Source organism: Marmota monax, unplaced genomic scaffold (genome assembly GCF_021218885.2).
Source record: "Marmota monax isolate L192 unplaced genomic scaffold, Marmota_monax_Labrador192_F-V1.1 WCK01_AAM20220418_F8-fsc00209, whole genome shotgun sequence".
NCBI classification, from domain to species: Eukaryota; Metazoa; Chordata; class Mammalia; order Rodentia; family Sciuridae; genus Marmota; species Marmota monax.
Window position 1 is genome coordinate 818,915 of NW_026694493.1, and position 17,956 is coordinate 836,870.

At 48.9% G+C, this 17,956-nt stretch overlaps 1 protein-coding gene across 1 annotated transcript in view; it reads left to right on the forward strand.

Moving 5' to 3' along the window:
• Cacna1e (calcium voltage-gated channel subunit alpha1 E) overlaps nucleotides 1-17,956 on the forward strand; it is a 443,649-nt gene that overhangs the window by 356,869 nt on the left and 68,824 nt on the right. The window contains exons 12-23 of the mRNA XM_058571374.1: nucleotides 379-468; nucleotides 1,731-1,940; nucleotides 2,660-2,772; nucleotides 4,233-4,345; nucleotides 4,695-4,826; nucleotides 5,260-5,332; nucleotides 6,141-6,258; nucleotides 8,155-8,222; nucleotides 9,724-9,821; nucleotides 14,006-14,062; nucleotides 15,206-15,859; nucleotides 16,218-16,531. Coding sequence (XP_058427357.1) covers nucleotides 379-468; nucleotides 1,731-1,940; nucleotides 2,660-2,772; nucleotides 4,233-4,345; nucleotides 4,695-4,826; nucleotides 5,260-5,332; nucleotides 6,141-6,258; nucleotides 8,155-8,222; nucleotides 9,724-9,821; nucleotides 14,006-14,062; nucleotides 15,206-15,859; nucleotides 16,218-16,531 — 2,040 coding nt within the window. The remainder of the gene's footprint in view (nucleotides 1-378; nucleotides 469-1,730; nucleotides 1,941-2,659; nucleotides 2,773-4,232; nucleotides 4,346-4,694; nucleotides 4,827-5,259; nucleotides 5,333-6,140; nucleotides 6,259-8,154; nucleotides 8,223-9,723; nucleotides 9,822-14,005; nucleotides 14,063-15,205; nucleotides 15,860-16,217; nucleotides 16,532-17,956) is intronic.

The window sequence follows — 17,956 nt, forward strand, 5'->3', positions numbered from 1 at the left end:
CCTCCAACCAGTGGTACAGACAGGAATCTTGTTTTAAGATTTGTGGGGATCATCTTGGGACCACTTTCATTACTGGGAAGTGGCGTTATTTATGAAGAGCCAGAACACGTAGACACGGAGTGTCTGTTCACCTAGGGCATTTACACTAGCTCTAGCGAGGATTCCAGAGCTCTTGAGTTTCAGCAGGCGCGAGCAGCATAGCCCTCATGGTTCTGTAGACAGTCTCGATTTCTGTCACCCTGGCTCCAATACTAAAGGCAGACGCCTGTGTCACAGGGTCCTTGCATAAGGCCTCTCGCCTACAGCCCTCAAAGTTTTGTCCAGGATGATCTGGGTGTACTTGTGGCCTCTCACTGGCCTTCCCCTTCCCTGGCGTAGTGCTTCGAAGGGCAACCATCAAAAGGAGCCGGACGGAGGCCATGACCCGAGACTCCAGCGATGAGCACTGCGTTGATATCTCTTCTGTGGGTGAGTGATCCAGTCAGATCTTCTTTTACTTCTCTGGATCTCCCATGAAAATGAAGATCCTGTCTTTTGAGAAGAACCACAAGGAGGAAAAGAACCCACAGGATCCAGAACTTAGGGATGTAATTAAGGGAAAGCGTGGGAATCGGATCTAGATGGCAGTGATTTAATTGGAGGAAAAAGAAGAGGAAAAGGAGCAGGGACTGCTGTTTATGTGAAATGCGGGGTTTAGGGTTCTCCAAGTGTGGCCCTTGTGTCTCATTTGCCAAGGTATCCTCTCTCTCCTGGGTGTGCTCCTGAGAACCCGCTTTGGGATACAGGCTGAGCATCCCTGATCTAAAATTCAGAAATGTGAACCTTCTTGAGCAATGATATGGTGCCACAAATGGAAAATTCTACACCATGGAATTTTGTTTCTTGTAAAAATTGTTAAGAATATTGTATAAAATTATCTCCAGGCTACATAGGTAAGGCGTATACGAAACATAAATGAATCCTGTATTTAGATGTGGGTCCCATCCCCAAGATATCGCATGATGTGTAGGATATATTCCACTGACTGAGAAAATCTGAACCCTGAGATGCTTCTGGTCCCAAGCATTTTAGATAAGGGATACTCATCCCGTGTTCAGGATGTTGAGGATCTACCTATTGCTTCTAGTGACCCAGACGTGAGAACTTAGTCATTTCCTTAACCATAGTAGCACTTACTTCCTTCCATCATGTGAAATTTGAACTAATTTCTCTTAACAACCCTTTGGTATTTCTGAAGTTCAACCCCAGGTTCTCTTACAGATTCTGGCCAATGGCAGGTTTTTCCTCCCAGAAAAGGGCAGGATCTCACTCCATCCTTAAAAGCAGAAGAGACTTACACAGCTTTCTGTCACACGTAGCAGCAATATCACAAATGCAGCAGAAGGATTCCGGTGTCTGAAGCGTATTTAAAAGGAAAGAGCAGAGAGAAGCCCAATCTTTTACAGACAGACATGATCCCATTAGGATTCAAGACACTGGGTGTTTGCCTGCTGTCCTGCCTGGGAGTCTTTTGATTTTTCTAGGCCTGAGTCCCGGAGAGGAAAAACAGGGTTTGTGCCCGTGGAAATTACTTAGCCTGTAACATAGGGATTTCCCAGGCCTGCAATGTGGCGGTCACCTTGCCCTGGGACTCAAGCTGCCCACCTTGCCCTTTGGCTGCCTCCTGGCTGTGGAGGGTGATCCTAGGATGTTTCGCAGCCTCATTCTTCCTCCTCGTTTCCCCCGCTTAGGTACGCCTCTCGCTCGAGCCAGTATCAAGAGCACAAAAGTAGATGGGGCCTCCTATTTCCGGCACAAGGAAAGGCTTCTGCGCATCTCTATTCGTCACATGGTTAAATCCCAGGTGTTTTACTGGATTGTCCTGAGCCTGGTGGCACTCAACACTGCCTGTGTGGCCATCGTCCATCACAACCAGCCGCAGTGGCTCACTCACCTCCTCTGTAAGTGAAGGGTGACTGCTTGGCCCCTCCTGAGGGCAGATGATTGGGACAGGAATGAGTGTCAGAGAGCAAAGCATGGGCAGCCTGACAGCCTCCCGTCTGCCCAGGATTCTGTGCCTTTATACCGTGAGGGAGACCAGAGTCATCTGCGAGGGGCTGGGCTGTCATACAGCTGCTCCCAGAATTCAGTTTTTATGGAATTAGGTAAACAAATCCTTGCTGATTAGTTTACAGGATGGGTTAACCCGGGGTATTTACTAGGAGACCTTTGTGGAATCTCTTGAGGAGACTCAATGTGAAAGGACTTCCTATGACGAAAGTCCCAGGGAGAAAGTTCTTGGGGCAATAGATACTTCACATGGACCAAAAGGTCAGCTCTGGGTAAGACTGCCACTGGGTACAACTGAGTCCAGGAGTTACTTACAGGTGGGTGGTGGGAGGGCAAGTCCAATTCTTCCATCTAAGCCATGATAAAGTTCTTTACTTCTCTTCTGAGGATCATCCTCCACTCAAAGACCACTGAGAAACCTACTTCTTGAGAAAGAACAAAGCCTGGAACCCATCCAGGCTCAGAGAGTGTCCAGTTATCCTAACACAGCCAATGAAAGTCCCTAGAGTGTGTTGTCATTGGCTCCTCTGGCAGGCGTGGTGGTGTTAGCTGGAGTGTGCAGGACCCCACACCATCTATGACCAAATGCTTCTCCTTTTAACACTTTCAGACTATGCAGAATTTTTGTTTCTGGGACTGTTTCTCTTGGAGATGTCCCTGAAAATGTACGGCATGGGGCCTCGCCTTTATTTCCACTCTTCATTCAACTGCTTTGATTTTGGGGTAAGTCCTCGGAAGCCTGCCTGTCTTTCTGCTTTGTGTTGCCATGCTGTGGTTTTAGATAAGCAGCTTGCTCCACTGCTCAGCATGACCCATTGAAGTCAGAATTTGCAAAAGGAGAATGGATAAGAGGAGCTAGAGAGAGTTTAGAAGTGAACAGATCCTGGCCGTGCCAGGGTTTGTTTCTTTGGTTTTTCGTGTTTGTGTTGATGTGTAACACATAATGCTAAGCATATAGCTCAATGAAATTTTACAAAGCTACCCATAGCCAGAATCTTGAACCACTTATTATCTTGGGGAAGTCTGGGAGAGAAGGACAAAGGACATAATTCTAGAGGTAGTTCTGTGAGAAAGCAAAGGTTATATATTTGGGTTTTTTTATTCTATTTTTGTTAAAATTAGCATAATTATCCAGATAGACCCTCATGTAAACACACACACACGTGCTTTTATTCGCAAGTCCCCCCATAGAACACTTTAATCAGCTGTTTACTTTCTACCTAACTTCTAGGTGTGCGTCCCACCAGCAATCTCTAAAACGTTCACACTGTATTTTGCTCCTGCAGGGATCAGGGGAGTCCTGTGTGCCCTCCTGGGTGAGGGGAGTTGGCACTCTCCCTTTTTACGCAGAGTTCCACAGGTCTGCACACCCTGTGAGCAGAAGAATGAGGTCACAGAACTTTGGGTTCCTGAACCCCTCCTCTTTCTGCCAAACCCACTTCTTTTTCTGCCAAAGCTTCAGTTAGGTGCTAAGGATTTCAAGCTCTTCTCAATCTACATTTTCACTTGGAACATATGGTTCTGAGTACAGGCAATTCGCAGGCATAACAGTTAGCGAGAGACCATTTTAACCTTGGTTTTCTCGTGTACGTACTTTGCAGCATTGCTGTAAGGATTAATTGATTATTTTTCTCAGCACAATGACTAATATAGTAGACAACCAATCTGGAACTAAAACAATAAATTGAAGTGTTAATTTGTAATTGCTTCTTCCTATAACAATCCAACCCTATGTCAACAATCATTGTCACATTGGAGTGTGTGGGTCCTCAGTGACTAAAAGATATTTAACATAATGGGACCAGAACATTCTTGTTAACACTAAACTCTAGAATGATGAGAGAACATGGACCCTCTGAGATTTCTAAATCACCACATAATCTGTACTAATTCAAACTGGTTCCCAAGATGGACACATTGGGCCATACTGGTAATCCCAGCTACTCGGGAGACGGAGAATCTCAAATTGGAGGCCAACCTGGGCAACTTAGGGCATGGAGAGGTGAGGGGCAGAGTCATATTTTTCTCTGGTACTTTCACAAATTAGTAGCCCGATTGGAGGTAGGCCAGGTGGGGAGCAGAGTCTTAAATTCCCCATAGCCCAGAGGGAGCTGTTGATTGTGTGCTCAATACCAGAATGCTTCTCTTCTCCCTGCTCCCTCACTGCTGGCTTTGCCTCTTAGGTCACAGTGGGCAGCATCTTTGAAGTGGTCTGGGCTATCTTCAGACCTGGTACATCTTTCGGAATCAGTGTCTTGCGAGCGCTCCGGCTTCTAAGAATATTTAAAATAACCAAGTAAGTAATGAGAATTTGGACTCAAGCACCCTTGCGAGTAGGGCCTTTTCCTGCCTTATTAAGTTTCTTTCCAGCCTTCTTTTTTTTCCAGACCACAGATTTCCCTTCCCTGTTCCCCCTACTCCATTTTCCAGTTCCTCCTCCTTCTCCAAAGATAGACTAGACAGATATCTATGGTGCCAGCTCTGGTGCCTCATTCCCCCAGGGGGCCATGCGCTGTTGCCATCTTCTCTTCCTGGAACTCTCCAAGTACAGCCTATTTTACAGACCCTCAGTCAGATGCTGACGTGGACTTGGGGATGGCTCGGTATCCAGTGTCCACAGCTGTGACCCTTTCTGGGTTTTCTAGGTACTGGGCTTCCCTCCGCAATCTGGTGGTCTCCTTGATGAGCTCCATGAAGTCTATCATCAGCTTGCTCTTCCTCCTCTTCCTCTTCATCGTTGTCTTTGCGCTGCTAGGAATGCAACTGTTTGGAGGCAGGTAAGTGCCAAGTGCTTTTCATCTGAAGTCCAGGGTCATTGATTCCATCAACCCGCTACCGTCTCATTTGCTCTGGTTCACGGACTGAATACAGCACAGTGCACATATGGGACAAATGTCTCTGCTTTTAGCCCTTCACCCTGTAGGGGTGCTTGTTCTGGGGACCTACGCTTTTGGAGCTGTCCCTGAAGTGTACAACAGGGAGTCTTGTAATTGACAATCAGCCCAAACCCTGTCTTATTAACCACACCTTTCAAAGTGCATAGTTCATCAATACAAGTCACTGCTACCATCTTCATAAGGCACATGGGATGGGGTAAAGTAGGGGAAAGGGGAGATGTGGAGAAAGGAGAAAAGTGGTGAAGCTATGATCTTGGGAGAATGTGGTACACAAGATTCCCATTGCATTTTCCTCTCCAAATCTCCTTTTCAGGTTTAACTTTAATGATGGTACTCCTTCTGCAAATTTTGATACCTTTCCTGCAGCCATCATGACTGTGTTCCAGGTATGAGGTTGATAATCCAGAAATGCTGTGTCACTTAGGCCCCACATGAGGGACGACAAGGTCTTCGAGGGTTGGGAGACTCCATTTTTCCTCTCCACGCCCCTCCCAGGGAAGAGGGTGCTCTTCTTTTTAAACAATACCACAATCCCTTGGATTTCTGTGGCTTGGTTTTTAACCCATAACAAAAGAATTCTATTATGCTCACCTCAGTGTCCTCTCCCTACATCTGAGTTTGCATGACACAGAGTTGGACACATGCAATCAAATCACATTTGTGGTTGCCTGAAATCTGGAGCATCTTCTAATCCATGTGATCATTTAAAGAGGTTTTTTTCCCATGTCCCCTTCAAAAAAAAAAAACAAAAAACAAAAAAAGCATGCTATCAACATTGATTGTTAGATTCTTGCAGATAAAAAGAAACACTACTTAAAAATCTGAGGCTAAACTGGAGCCCATGAGGCTCTCTTCAATAATGCTACTATCTCTGGAACTAAGTATTGTCAGCTCTAGAAACAGTCAGGTATTGATCAGTCCACCTGATCTGTGTGAGTCCCACGGGGCCTGCCTGAGCTGGAGTTGGGAATCACTCTGTAGTCTGAGGAATAGAACCGTTCGTTTTGATTTCCTTTCGTTTTCAATGTCCAAAATTCTCTTGTAAAACAAAAGAGTGATTAGGATCATTCATAGGATTGACCTCACCCCCAGTAGGCAGACCAAGCAAGGAGGTAGATGGAAAAGATCCAGTCTTAGGATTTGCCCTTTGCACTGGCCCAAAGTCCCGATGTGCCTGTCCTTTGCTCTGTGTAGATCCTGACAGGGGAGGACTGGAATGAGGTGATGTACAATGGGATCCGCTCCCAGGGTGGGGTCAGCTCAGGCATGTGGTCGGCCATCTACTTCATTGTGCTCACCTTGTTTGGAAACTGTATCCTTTTGAGATGCTCTTCTCTGTACTGACACCTTCCTGGACCAGCACCTGAGGAGGGTGTGGTGGGAGACATGGTAGAGCTTGGGTGGGCAAGGAGAAAGGTCACAAACGTTGCTTGGTGTACTAGAGGAAATATGGATTCTGGTCTTTGAGAACTCGTGTGCTAGTTCTGTAAAGAATACAAACCCGAGACAGAATTATCTAAAGCTACAGTCTACTCAAATAGTCACAAACATGTCCATCATGTTGAATGGTCGGAGAGGCTCTGAATGAACACAATACAAAAGGATAAAGATCATTGTAGGCTGAAATAATGGATGGATTTAATACTGATGAATTAATTAAATGATAATATAAAAAGTCTGCCACATAGTAAAATTTTAAAAAATATTAGTATTATGATTAATATTACTCATGCTAATTAATGCTAATACTGAGCATTAATAACATAACATTATAAAATAACATAACTGTTATTTTTGTGTGACTCCCTGGACAGCTTTCTTTTTATACATTTCTTTAGTTTACAGTCTTCCTCTGAACTCTGTAAGTTTTCAGGGATGTGCTTGCAATTCAGCATAACTAATATTTATTGAATTTATACTGTCTGTATGTGAGGCCTTACACTCTGTGCCATACGGGCACATCTCATCTAATCCTCACTTTATAAGGAGGAGAGAAATGACCTGATGGGGTCAAGCAACAGCTAAATTGTGAAGTAAGATTAGAAACAAAATCCTCTAGCTCCAAAGCTTATATCTGGTTAAAAGATCGAGACCAGGAAGATTTAAGTTTGAATCCCAGCAATCCTGCTTGCAGGTGTGTGGCCTTGGAAAAGTCATTTAGAGTTTTTGTTTTTCACATCTCAAGGGAAAATAACAATATCGCCTCTGTTCACAGTGAATATCGAATAAGATAATTATTTGACTGTACCTTAAAAACTGCAAACTACCATGTGATGATTAGATAACCTGGGGGAATGGAACTTGCCTTGAACTGGGATTAGTATTGCCAAAAGGGAGAGCCATGGCTGTAGTTTTGCATTTTCTACAGTCTTATGAAAAACGAAATACTTTAAGTTTTTGCCCTGAAAACTTCTAGAGATCAGAGAAGACTATAAACATGAGAAACTCTTAAAAAGAAAGCTACAAAATGAGTCACAAAGATGGAAGGCCAGGTTGTCACAGTGGCACCTTAATTTTTCCTGTTATTCTGAGGATAGCCAGAGTTGGCCTTTTATGCTAGAATCAATTTTATGTTCTGCAACACTTGGGTCTTGAAGACAGAAAATTGGGGATTCAGGGGCTAGAGCGTGGAATAGAAGTGGATTTCATAACGAATCGTGTCTGTGCTGTAACATTTTGTTAAATGAATCGTGGAAGCCTCCTAGGACCTGAACAAGAAGAATGAGAGAAGCAAGTTTTAGGGTACCATTATTGAGAGTTGCTCGGTGACAGGGATGTGGGATCTCATTTCCTTTCACCTGTAGGGACAGAATAATGCCCATTGGTCCAGGCGGTGTTCAGTTCAAGCCTCCCAGGAAGGAGAAATGAGCTCCTGCCCTCAGCTGTCTGCACGTCTTGTTCTGTGATTCTCTTGCCATTTATTGCAGTGAGTCAGACAGCGTCATCTGGAGGCCTCCTCGCCCCACGGGGCCTCCTAGGTGGTTTGCTTCAGACATTCTTGGTCCTTTGTGAACAGAAGATATACAGAAGGAGGAAAGACATGTCCTCTTTCTCCTTCCAACAGCATGGCACAGCATTCCCCCACCCCCAACCCCACAGACCCTAGCATCTTTTCCTGCCAGTGTCCAGGAGGGATAGACCAAGAGGTGGCCTCACAGACTTGCCAAGGCTTTTGCTTTTCTCACTTATCCTTAACCCATAACCCCAGACACACTACTGAACGTATTCTTGGCCATTGCTGTGGATAATCTGGCCAACGCTCAGGAGCTGACCAAGGTAAGCCTCTGGGAATCAGATGGTTTTCTAGTACCATTGGGGGGCTCCCCTGGCCCTAGGAACTCTCAGGAAGTTGCATTGCATCACTGAACCTACCAGGGAGACCTCTTCTGGAAGCTTCTGGACAGTTGGAAAGTGACATATTCATACAGGAAGCATGGTTCCCTTTTGCTGAGTTTGCTAAGTCCAGACCAGCCTGGGGGTCCCATGGGCTATAGGAAACAACAACTCATTCTATGAGTCCTCAAAGGGATCCTTTCCAGGATTATGACATGAACAGTCAGGGGAAATTCTAGAGCTCTGAATTTTAAACTGCACCTCTTCTACAGTGATCTGTGAGTGTGACCTCCATCATGCAACCTAACCTTTAAGGTTTAGGTTTGGATGTGAGAGGAGTGGGGTAAGGCAGTTCTTGCTGCTGGGGTATTCCAATGGCCATGGTTATTCTGAGACAGTGTCAATGAAGCAAGACACTACATTTCTCAAGAGCTCTTCCTTTCTTTCCTCCTCCTCTTCTCTCCAGGGGAGGAGATGATGCAAATTGCAGTGGGGAGGTCTAAGGAGATGAGTGAAAACTCTTCTCCCCCCACAATACAAATTTGTTTTGGGGAAGAGGCACAGAAAATGCTGGTAACTTTGTTCAGCTTTCCCCTTGTATTCTCTGAAGTGTTGCTTGCTCTCCTTCCATTGCTTGAGGGTCTTATCTGCCTGGTGTGGTAGGAAGGATACCACCAATAGTATCTGAAGGCTGGGTTTGAACCCCACACCTGGCACTTACTGGCTGTTCTAGCTTTGGCTAGACTCCTGATTTCTAGAGCATCCTTTTCTTCCTATGTAAAGATTGGAATGGTACATCTCCCCTGTGGGCCTCACAGCATTACCCCAAGGATCAGGTGAAAGAATGTGTGTGGAAACTATAGGATGCTAGGGAGATGTGTGTGTTCTTGATGCTTCTAGTCACTCTACCTGAAATAATTTTCCTTGATGTCATCATTTATGAGTAGGAATACAGGTGAGGAAATGAAATCTCTGCCTAAGAACCCAGGGTGGAGCCAGTTAGCTATGCAGGGAAGTTGCCGTGATGTGGTGCCAGGCCTCAATGCTTGCTTTAGGGGGGCTCTGCGGTAAAGAACTCTGCTCTGTCATATCTAAACACTGCAGGACATCTGAGAAGTGTCACCTCTTGCCACTGATCTCTATAGCCTGGGCCAGCTCTGCTAAGGGCTCAGGGAGGGGTGGATGTTTATAGGTCTCCTGAGCAGCTTAGGGGGGGGCGGGGTGCAGGGGGCAAAGGAGCATTTCTGTCCCTGTGGGGCCTGTGAGCCTCCTGGCTCCTAAGGGGCCTGGTCTCTAATGCTGCTTCACCTCAGGCTGCCTTGTTCACCCTCTTCCTTGGCTTGCCCACTTCTCCTGTTCTTCAGAATGCCCTCTGGGGACACCTAGAGGAAGCTGCTCTCCTTCATGGGGATCCGAAGCAAAGCCATCTCTGCTTTATGTCTAGGATGAACAGGAAGAAGAGGAGGCCTTCAACCAGAAGCATGCACTGCAGAAGGCCAAGGAAGTGAGCCCGATGTCCGCGCCCAACATGCCTTCCATCGAGTGAGTCCACCGCCCCCTCTCCTGACCCTGGGCATCTACTGTACCAAAGCCAGTCCATCAACTCATAAAATGATGGATCGTAGGAACGTGCCTCCCCCATGCCAGGAATATTCCTGAGAACGCAGCAGCACACAGGATGGAAGTTTCTGTTCTCATGGAGAATGATAATAAACCTGCACATTTCAGACAGCAGTAAGTGTGGCAAAGTGAGCAGAACAGGTCGTAAGGCAAGAGTTTGGGGGAGATTCCTTAGAGGGACTCTCTATGGGAGGCAGTGTGTAAACAGAGACCTAAACCTAGAGAAGGCACTTGGGTGACCTTTTAAAGGATGTATTTCCCGGCAAGGACCAGCATGGCTGAGGTGTAGTGAAGGAGATGGCAATGCCAGGGAGGTGGGCAGGAGCCAGCTCAAAGGTACCTAACCCCCAGGTGAAGGAATTTAGCTTTTATTCTAATTGCAGCCACTGGAGGGCTTGCTGTGGGAGGATGAGGAAATAGGATTGACACTTCAGAAGGTCATTCTGCTCCGTGGAGAATGGGTTGTGGGGCCAAGAGTGGAGGCAGAGAAACAGGGTTGGTTCTTAAAGTAAGTGATGGCGACTTAGAGGGGGGTAGTGGCGATGGAGTCAGTCAGAAGTAATCCCATTCGGTCTGTGTTTTGGAGTGAGAACCAATGGGACGAGCTGGTAGATTAGATGCAGCAGGGGTGAGGGTGACGAGATGAAGAAACAAAAGTGGCTCCCAGGTTTGAGGGTTTCGAAGCTTAAACAGCTGGGTAGAAGGTGGTGGTATTTACTGATCCCCTGGAGATGGTGGAAATCTAAAGTTCATTTTGGCCACATTAAATTTGAGACACGGGCTGGGGATGTGGCTCAAGCGGTAGCGCGCTCGCCTGGCATGCGTGCGGCCCGGGTTCGATCCTCAGCACCACATACAAACAAAGATGTTGTGTCCGCCGAAAACTAAAAAATAAATATAAAAAAAAAAAAAAAAAAAAAAAAAAAAAAATTTGAGACACTTCTAAGGAATCTAAGTGTTTGGATAGGCTATTGGTTACAGGAGTCTAGAGCTTAGAAGAGAAGTCAGGATTAAAATAAAGAGTTGGAGGAAGTCATTTGCATTTAGATGGTATTTAAGCCATCAGTGTGGGTGAGATGACCCAGGGAGAGTGGGAATAGGGAAGAGAGGAGCTGAGGACAGTGGCTGAGCATGCGCCTGCCTGCGCTTCAGGTCTGCCAGAGAACTCAGCAAATGAGGCTGAGGGGGTGCAGCCAGGAGTCGGGAGAACAGGGAAGCTGTGTCCTGGAACCTGTAGGACAAACCCTGAGGAGTAGGAGTGGCGCTACCTGCTATTCAAGGACCGCTTAGGATGGGGACAGAAAAGGGACCGTTGGATTCAACAAGAACTGTTAGTGACCTTACGAGGAGCCAGGTGGGAACAGAATCCAGGTGGACTAGATTGGGGAGAGAAGGGGAGGCGACAAAGCGGAGGATTCAGCCTGGATCCAGGGCTAGAGGTAGAACCTAGGGCCTTCAGCCTGGGCCCTGCAGGGGCCTGGCCTCTCCCTTGTGAGAGGGAGCCATCTGGGAGGAGGGGCTCAGAGCCTGCCATTGCTTTGGACCTGCCTGAGGCCTGTGTGAGTGGCCCAGAGGGCATCGATGGGGCGGGTCTGAGCCCCGTGGGAGGTGGAATTCTATCCTGACACCAGACCTTGTCACTCCTTACTTGAAGCTGGTAAGGGAGGAGTTCTTGATGACCCAATGTTTGTGGGAGTTCTCCTGACTGGACTTCCGCCTCCCCTTGTAGGGATACTCCCAAGTTCTGTGTGGGGAGGGGAGTCCCACATAACCATCATCTTTTTGCATTGTTCAAAATTGCAAAGGCCTGGCCTCCTGTCCCCTCTTATGTGAGTGGGAGAAAAAAAAATCATCAAAGATGGATGAGGCAATGCCAAATACCTCTTCAGAGTATTCTCTGGGTCTTGAGTGATTTCTATCTACCTTCCCTGAACTCATGAATTTGGGCTAAAACTCATGCACAGGTATAAAAATGGGGATGGAGAGGACTGGTTGCTGCTCATGAGTGGGTGGCTCTATTTACTGACATGAGGATGCCTGGGGGAGAAGTGGGTTTGGAGAGATGTGATTTGGGACAGTGGTTGGCCCAGAGTAGAAACTCACTATTTATGGAAAGAAAGAATGAATGAAATGTGGGTAGGCACCGGGCTCTGGGAATGGAGCCATGTGCCTCAGGGCACAGTGAGATAGAAGGTGCTACAAATTTTCAAGGTGAGCCAAGACCTGGGCTCTAGTTCCCACACATGTGCTGCGAGCGAGCGTGTGCTGTTGGCCATGGTAACCACTGGGGGTGTGTCCTACTGCGGTATGCAGGCCAGACCCCTGCTTTCTGGTCTGCGGTGTAACTAAGTGCAAATGACTAGAAAGGAAAAATGGGAAGGGCATCATGGCAACTAAAGGTGTCAGAGTGCTGGTCCTAGTTCTGTCACTTATTGCGACTTCAGAAATTCTATTTCCCTATCTTTGAAAGGGAAGGGTGCCCTTTGCCCTTCCTGTTCCACAAGGGTATGGTCGGATGTCCACAAGGTCACATTTGTGTGATTTGAAGATGTGGATACTTCTTTGTGTGGTTTTCGGCATGAATGTGAATTTGGATCTTTGTCTATGTGAGTAGAGAGGCAAAGGAGAGTGTGAAGTGTGTGTCTGATGTGTGTGACAATGAGAATTTGGCTTCTCTTTGGCCTGGCCTGGGTGTGTGTGTATGTTTGTATGTCCGTTTTTTTTTTTTTTTTGGTGTGTGTGAGAGAGATGGAATCCTTCCATGTACTCACACCTTTACATTCTTCTGGAGAGCTGGCATTTGAATATATGAAAATTTGCAAATAGATGGGATGTTGTGCTTTTCCTGGCGGGCTGTGCCTGCTGCCTGGAGTGCATGTTCTATTTCTCTCTGCTGCCCGTGCTTCTCGGCACCCCACCCAACCTGTGCCTGGTGGCAGTGCGGGCTGCAGATGCTGAGGGATGTGTTCAATGGAGGTGCTTACAGGCATCTCCACAATCTCCACCACAATGTCGGCATCAGTGGGTGCTTGTGTGCATACACACACTGGGCCTCCTCTAGACACCCAGAGGGGGGCTCAGACCAGCTGCCTCTCTTCTCCCTCAGGCCTCCCCTTGGATCAAGCTCCTCTCTGGACATGAGTGATGTGGCAGGCGGCAGTGTTAGATCGCATAGCATGATCTGCCTTGGGGGTGGCGCTCTCAGGGAAGGAGCAGCAATTTCCCACCTCCCAGGTCCAGCAGGGCCCACTGAGCTGGGCCAAGTTCAGCAGTCCAGGGGCTGGAGCAGACTTTCTCTAAGGATATCCTAGATGTGTTGTCTTCCTCCTGAGCATGGACCCTGTGCTGACAGTCTCATTTCACCACACAGCCTGTCCACTTTCACAGGTGCCATCACCTCTGTCACCCTGACCTTCCATTAACCTTGTGTTTATAAGGACAGTATGTGTGGGGAAGAGAGATTTTTTTCTGTGTAAGATTAAGAAGGTCGATACTGTGCTTTACCCATTGAGCAGACTGAACCTCTGGCCAGGGCATCATGCTATGCAGATGCAGAGGCACTACTTACATCTCGGAGGATGTGGATGGTGGCACATGGTAGCCCTGCCTTTGGCCATAGGCTGCTGTAAGCCTCATGGGTATGCATGGCGGAGCATTTATTCCCTGCATGTTTTATGAGATGGAGTCAGGATCTGCCATAGGAGTGGCAGGTAGGGGAGTCACCTATGTGAATGTGCTTTGTTATCTGGAAATGATCAGGGAGAAGGGATAACTGCTCATCAAAGTTGCTCAAATAGTTCTCTGAAGGATGGGCAGGTGGAGGTGTGAGTGCCACTGGGCATGACGTTTGAGCATCTGTATGAACTGATATGACCTCTTTGTCCCTGCATGTGTGCTTCAAACATGAGATCCATGTATTTGCTAATAGCAAGGACTCAAAAGTCACCACTCGGTTGGAGCAGTGAAGATGGGGAGTCCACAGCACCTGTGGTGAACCTGCGGACTGCCGAGGACTCTAACCTCCCTCCAGAAATCTGCTGGTGGCTGTGGGGCTTGAGCTTCCCAGAGGTTGGGGTGAACTGAACCTGTTCATTTTTCTTTCCCAGAAGAGACAGAAGGAGAAGACACCACATGTCGATGTGGGAGCCACGCAGCAGCCACCTGTATGTGTGTACCGGTTTGCGTGTTTGTGAGTGGTTCCGTGTGGGTGTGGGGACAATGTGTTTTTGTCCTTGCTGTGGACAAAGTGGCAGTGGGTGTGCATGTCAGCGTGTGCCTCGGCGTGTGTGTGTGTTCCATGCCCATGACCTGTGGACATGCCCTTCTGCACCTTTCAACGTGTGCTTCTGTCAGCGTGTGTCAAGTACGCGGCCCTGTGCGTTGTTGCTCTTGTGTGTGGCCTGTGAGTGGGCATGTGTTGGTAATTGGCACTGGATGTTCCCCCCATAGCAGTTGTGTACATCCGTGTGGGCCTCGGTGAGGGTGTGTGTGGGTACATGAGAGTCCCCTTGACAGTGGTGGGCGTGTGCCCGTGACATGTAAGGAGTGTGTCTGTCCTGCCCTGGGAGCCCTCTCCTGTGCGCTCTTCTGCATGCCTCACATCCGCATTCCCACTGCCACGTGGTTGCTCCTCTAGGCCTGTGAGCTGCAGAGCTCAGGAGTGATTTTGAGCAGGAGCTGGTGGTCGTCTCTGTGTAGACCATTTCCTATGGGTTTTATCAGCTCTTGTGCAAGAGACCCACAGGCCTCTCACTTTGGGGGGACGATGTCAAGATTTTTGCTACATAGATCTACTTGCCACTGTTCTTAACCTCTGTTGGTGTGTGAGCATGGTCCGTCTCCCCCCTCACTATTCCAGGCTGCAGTCTAAGGGAAAAGCAAGGGAGATGAAGGGGAGGAAAGTCTCTGACCTAGAATCCAGGGCCATTGGTGGGTACGGAGTGGGCTCTGGCTGATGTCCTGAATCCAAGGAGTACCAGGGAGCGAGGGCCTTTGTACAACTGCCCTCGTAGACTCTGGGGACGTGGGAGTTGGTACTAGAGCTGATCCCTCCCCTACCCCTTGGCTACTGCAGAACAGGGATTGGAGGGAAGAGCACCGTGGACGGGACTGGGAGGCATGGGTCCTTTGACCTACTATTCATGGCCACTCTGCTCCTTGCATCTCTCTGTGCTTCCTGTCTCAGGTCTGAGGCGCTCCCATTTGCTCCCCCACCTTGTGCCCCATTTGCTCATGGCCCCCGTGGCAGCCCTCCTTGGCCTGTGGCTGTTGGGTTCTGATGTGGTGCTCCCATTTGCCCTTGCCAGGAGGGAGCGGAGGCGCAGGCACCATATGTCCGTGTGGGAGCAGCGCACCAGCCAGCTGAGGAGACACATGCAGATGTCCAGCCAGGAGGCCCTCAACAAAGAGGAGGCCCCACCGATGAACCCCCTCAACCCCCTCAACCCACTGAGCCCCCTCAACCCGCTCAATGCTCACCCCAGCCTCTACCGGAGGCCCAGGCCTATCGAGGGCCTGGCCCTGGGCCTGGGCCTGGAGAAGTGCGAGGAGGAGCGCATCAGCCGTGGGGGATCCCTCAAGGGGGACGGAGGGGACCTGACCAGTGTCCTGGACAACCAGAGAAGCCCTTTGTCCCTAGGCAAGCGGGAACCACCATGGCTGGCCAGGCCTTGTCATGGGAATTGTGACCCCACCCAGCAGGAGACTGGGGGAGGGGAGACTGTGGTGACCTTCGAGGACCGGGCCAGGCACAGACAGAGCCAGCGTCGTAGCCGGCACCGCCGGGTCAGAACAGAAGGCAAAGAATCGACCTCGACCTCCCGGAGCAGGTCTGCCAGCCAGGAGAGGAATCTGGACGAAGGGGTGCCTGCCGAGGGGGAGCAGGACCGTGAGCCCCGGGGAAGCCACGGGGGCAAGGAACCGACTATCCACGAAGAGGACAGGGGCCAGGACTTGAGGAGGTAAATGAGTCCCCAGAGTGCCTAGAGGCAAGTAGCATAGGACAGGGTAAGGAATTCTTCAACAGGAGGCTTTCTCCGCCCGTTTCCCCTTTAATAAAATGGTAGATGAGGCTGAAATGCCCTTTAGAAGGTATGAATAAATATCACAGGCAATGGGATCCATTCCCCTGAAGACGATGTCTGGTCTTCTCGGGCATCTCTGCTGGGGGTGGGCACAGATGGAGGGACGGGAATAAGGCAGTGGATGTGGCCTGTGGGGCTTGCCCCTCCACCTGGCCGAGTGGGGCTGGAAGGCATGCTGCTGTGTGTGCTCCAGCAGGCCCCCTCCAGCTCTGGCCACCTCTCCCTCCCTCTCCAGAACCAACAGTCTGATGGTGTCCAGGGGTTCTGGGCTAGCAGGAGCCCTCGATGAGGCAGAAACACCCCTAGTCCTGCCCCAACCTGAGCTGGAGGTGGGGAAGGATGCCACGCTGACGGAGCAGGAGCCAGAAGGCAGCAGTGAGCAAGCCCTGCTGGGCGACGTGCAGCTGGATGTTGGCCGGGGCATCAGCCAGAGCGAGCCTGACCTCTCCTGCATCATGGCCAACACTGACAAGGCCACCACTGAGAGCACCAGCGTCACGGTCGCCATCCCCGAAGTGGGCCCCTTGGTGGATTCGACAGTGGTTCACAGTGAGCACAGTCCCTGGCCCCTTTCCACCCACTGCCCACCCCACCCAGGGCCAGGCACAGCTGGCTCTAGGGTCCTTGCAGCAAAGCTTCATAGAAAGTCCCCACCAAAAGTTCTTCGGGTAAAACATGGTGGTGGCTTTCTTTTGCAAAATGAAAAGGTTTTTTCCTCAATCTTATATTTTGCCCATAAAATTTCCTTAAGCTTTGGTCCTGTGACTAGATTCATCATAGGGATCCTATGTGACTGGGTACCCAGTTCCATGTCCAGCTATTTGATTTAACTTTTGAATATTCGGTGGTATTCTCTGTGACCTCTATGGTGCTTTGTCACCAGGGCAAATGAGGAGGGAACCCCTGCTAGGGTGCAGTGTGACAAGAGGGCTCTTTCTGGCCCTGGTTCTGCTCACTAAAAGTGGCCTCCCAAAACCTCTGCATCTCTCCAGACCTCAGTTTGGCATCTGTAAAGTGAGCCTTGAACTAGAGAATCTGAGGTCTTTCCCTGCTAACATTTTATGATTCCATTACTCTTTATCAATTCTTTTTCTCCTACGAGCTTTTAGTCACACTTTCTCTCTGAAGAAGTTCCTTCAGGCAACAGATGTTCATCTGTGAAACTTTAAAGGGAAACAAAGCAAAAAAAGATAATTTCACCCTTGACCCCATCCCACCCCACCCCTCCCGGCCTCAGTCCCACCAGCTATACCCTCCTGAGTTGTTTTCCTTCCACTTTTCCACACCTTTCTTCCACACATGTCTTCTCCTGTTCCTGTTTGCCTTTCTTCCATGGCTTGCTCTCTCTTCCTTCATATTTTTCACAATCAAAATGCCAGTTCTGCTTTGAAAAGTGAAATCTCGCGTGTCCAGTGCTTCCTGGGGCTAACTCGGGCATGCTTGAGGACTCCAGACTCAGTCTCTTTTGGTGTCTGTTTGATTTTACACTTTAATAAATGTTTTGGATCCTCCTTCATGAGAAATAGCCCAAGAGAGCTTGACTGTCCCTCTGTTCCCATTCCAGGGCTAGTCTGTGGCCTTGGGCACAGGTATGTGTGTGATAGGAAGGCTTTTGGATACACCACATGAGTCCCCTTTTGGAAGGCCCCAGCGAGGTGCCAGGACCACAGAGGTTTGCTGCCCACCTGGGGTTCCAGGATAGAGTCACTCACTGAACAGAGTAGTGGGCGGGGCTGGCTGGGTCCCCCTCCCTATTCTGTTAGCCTCAGCCTCCAGCCATCATCACCTATATGGGGACTCGAGTATGGAAACAGAACAGCGGCCCAAGACGTCTACTCATCGGCTGGCTCCATGGTCCTCCCAGCTTGGCTTGTAGTCACAGACCCATATTCGTATGACTACTGCATTCTCATCTCTACATTCACCACGGCTAGAAAAGGCACAGCCAAAAACGGCAGCTGCAAACAGAGTAAT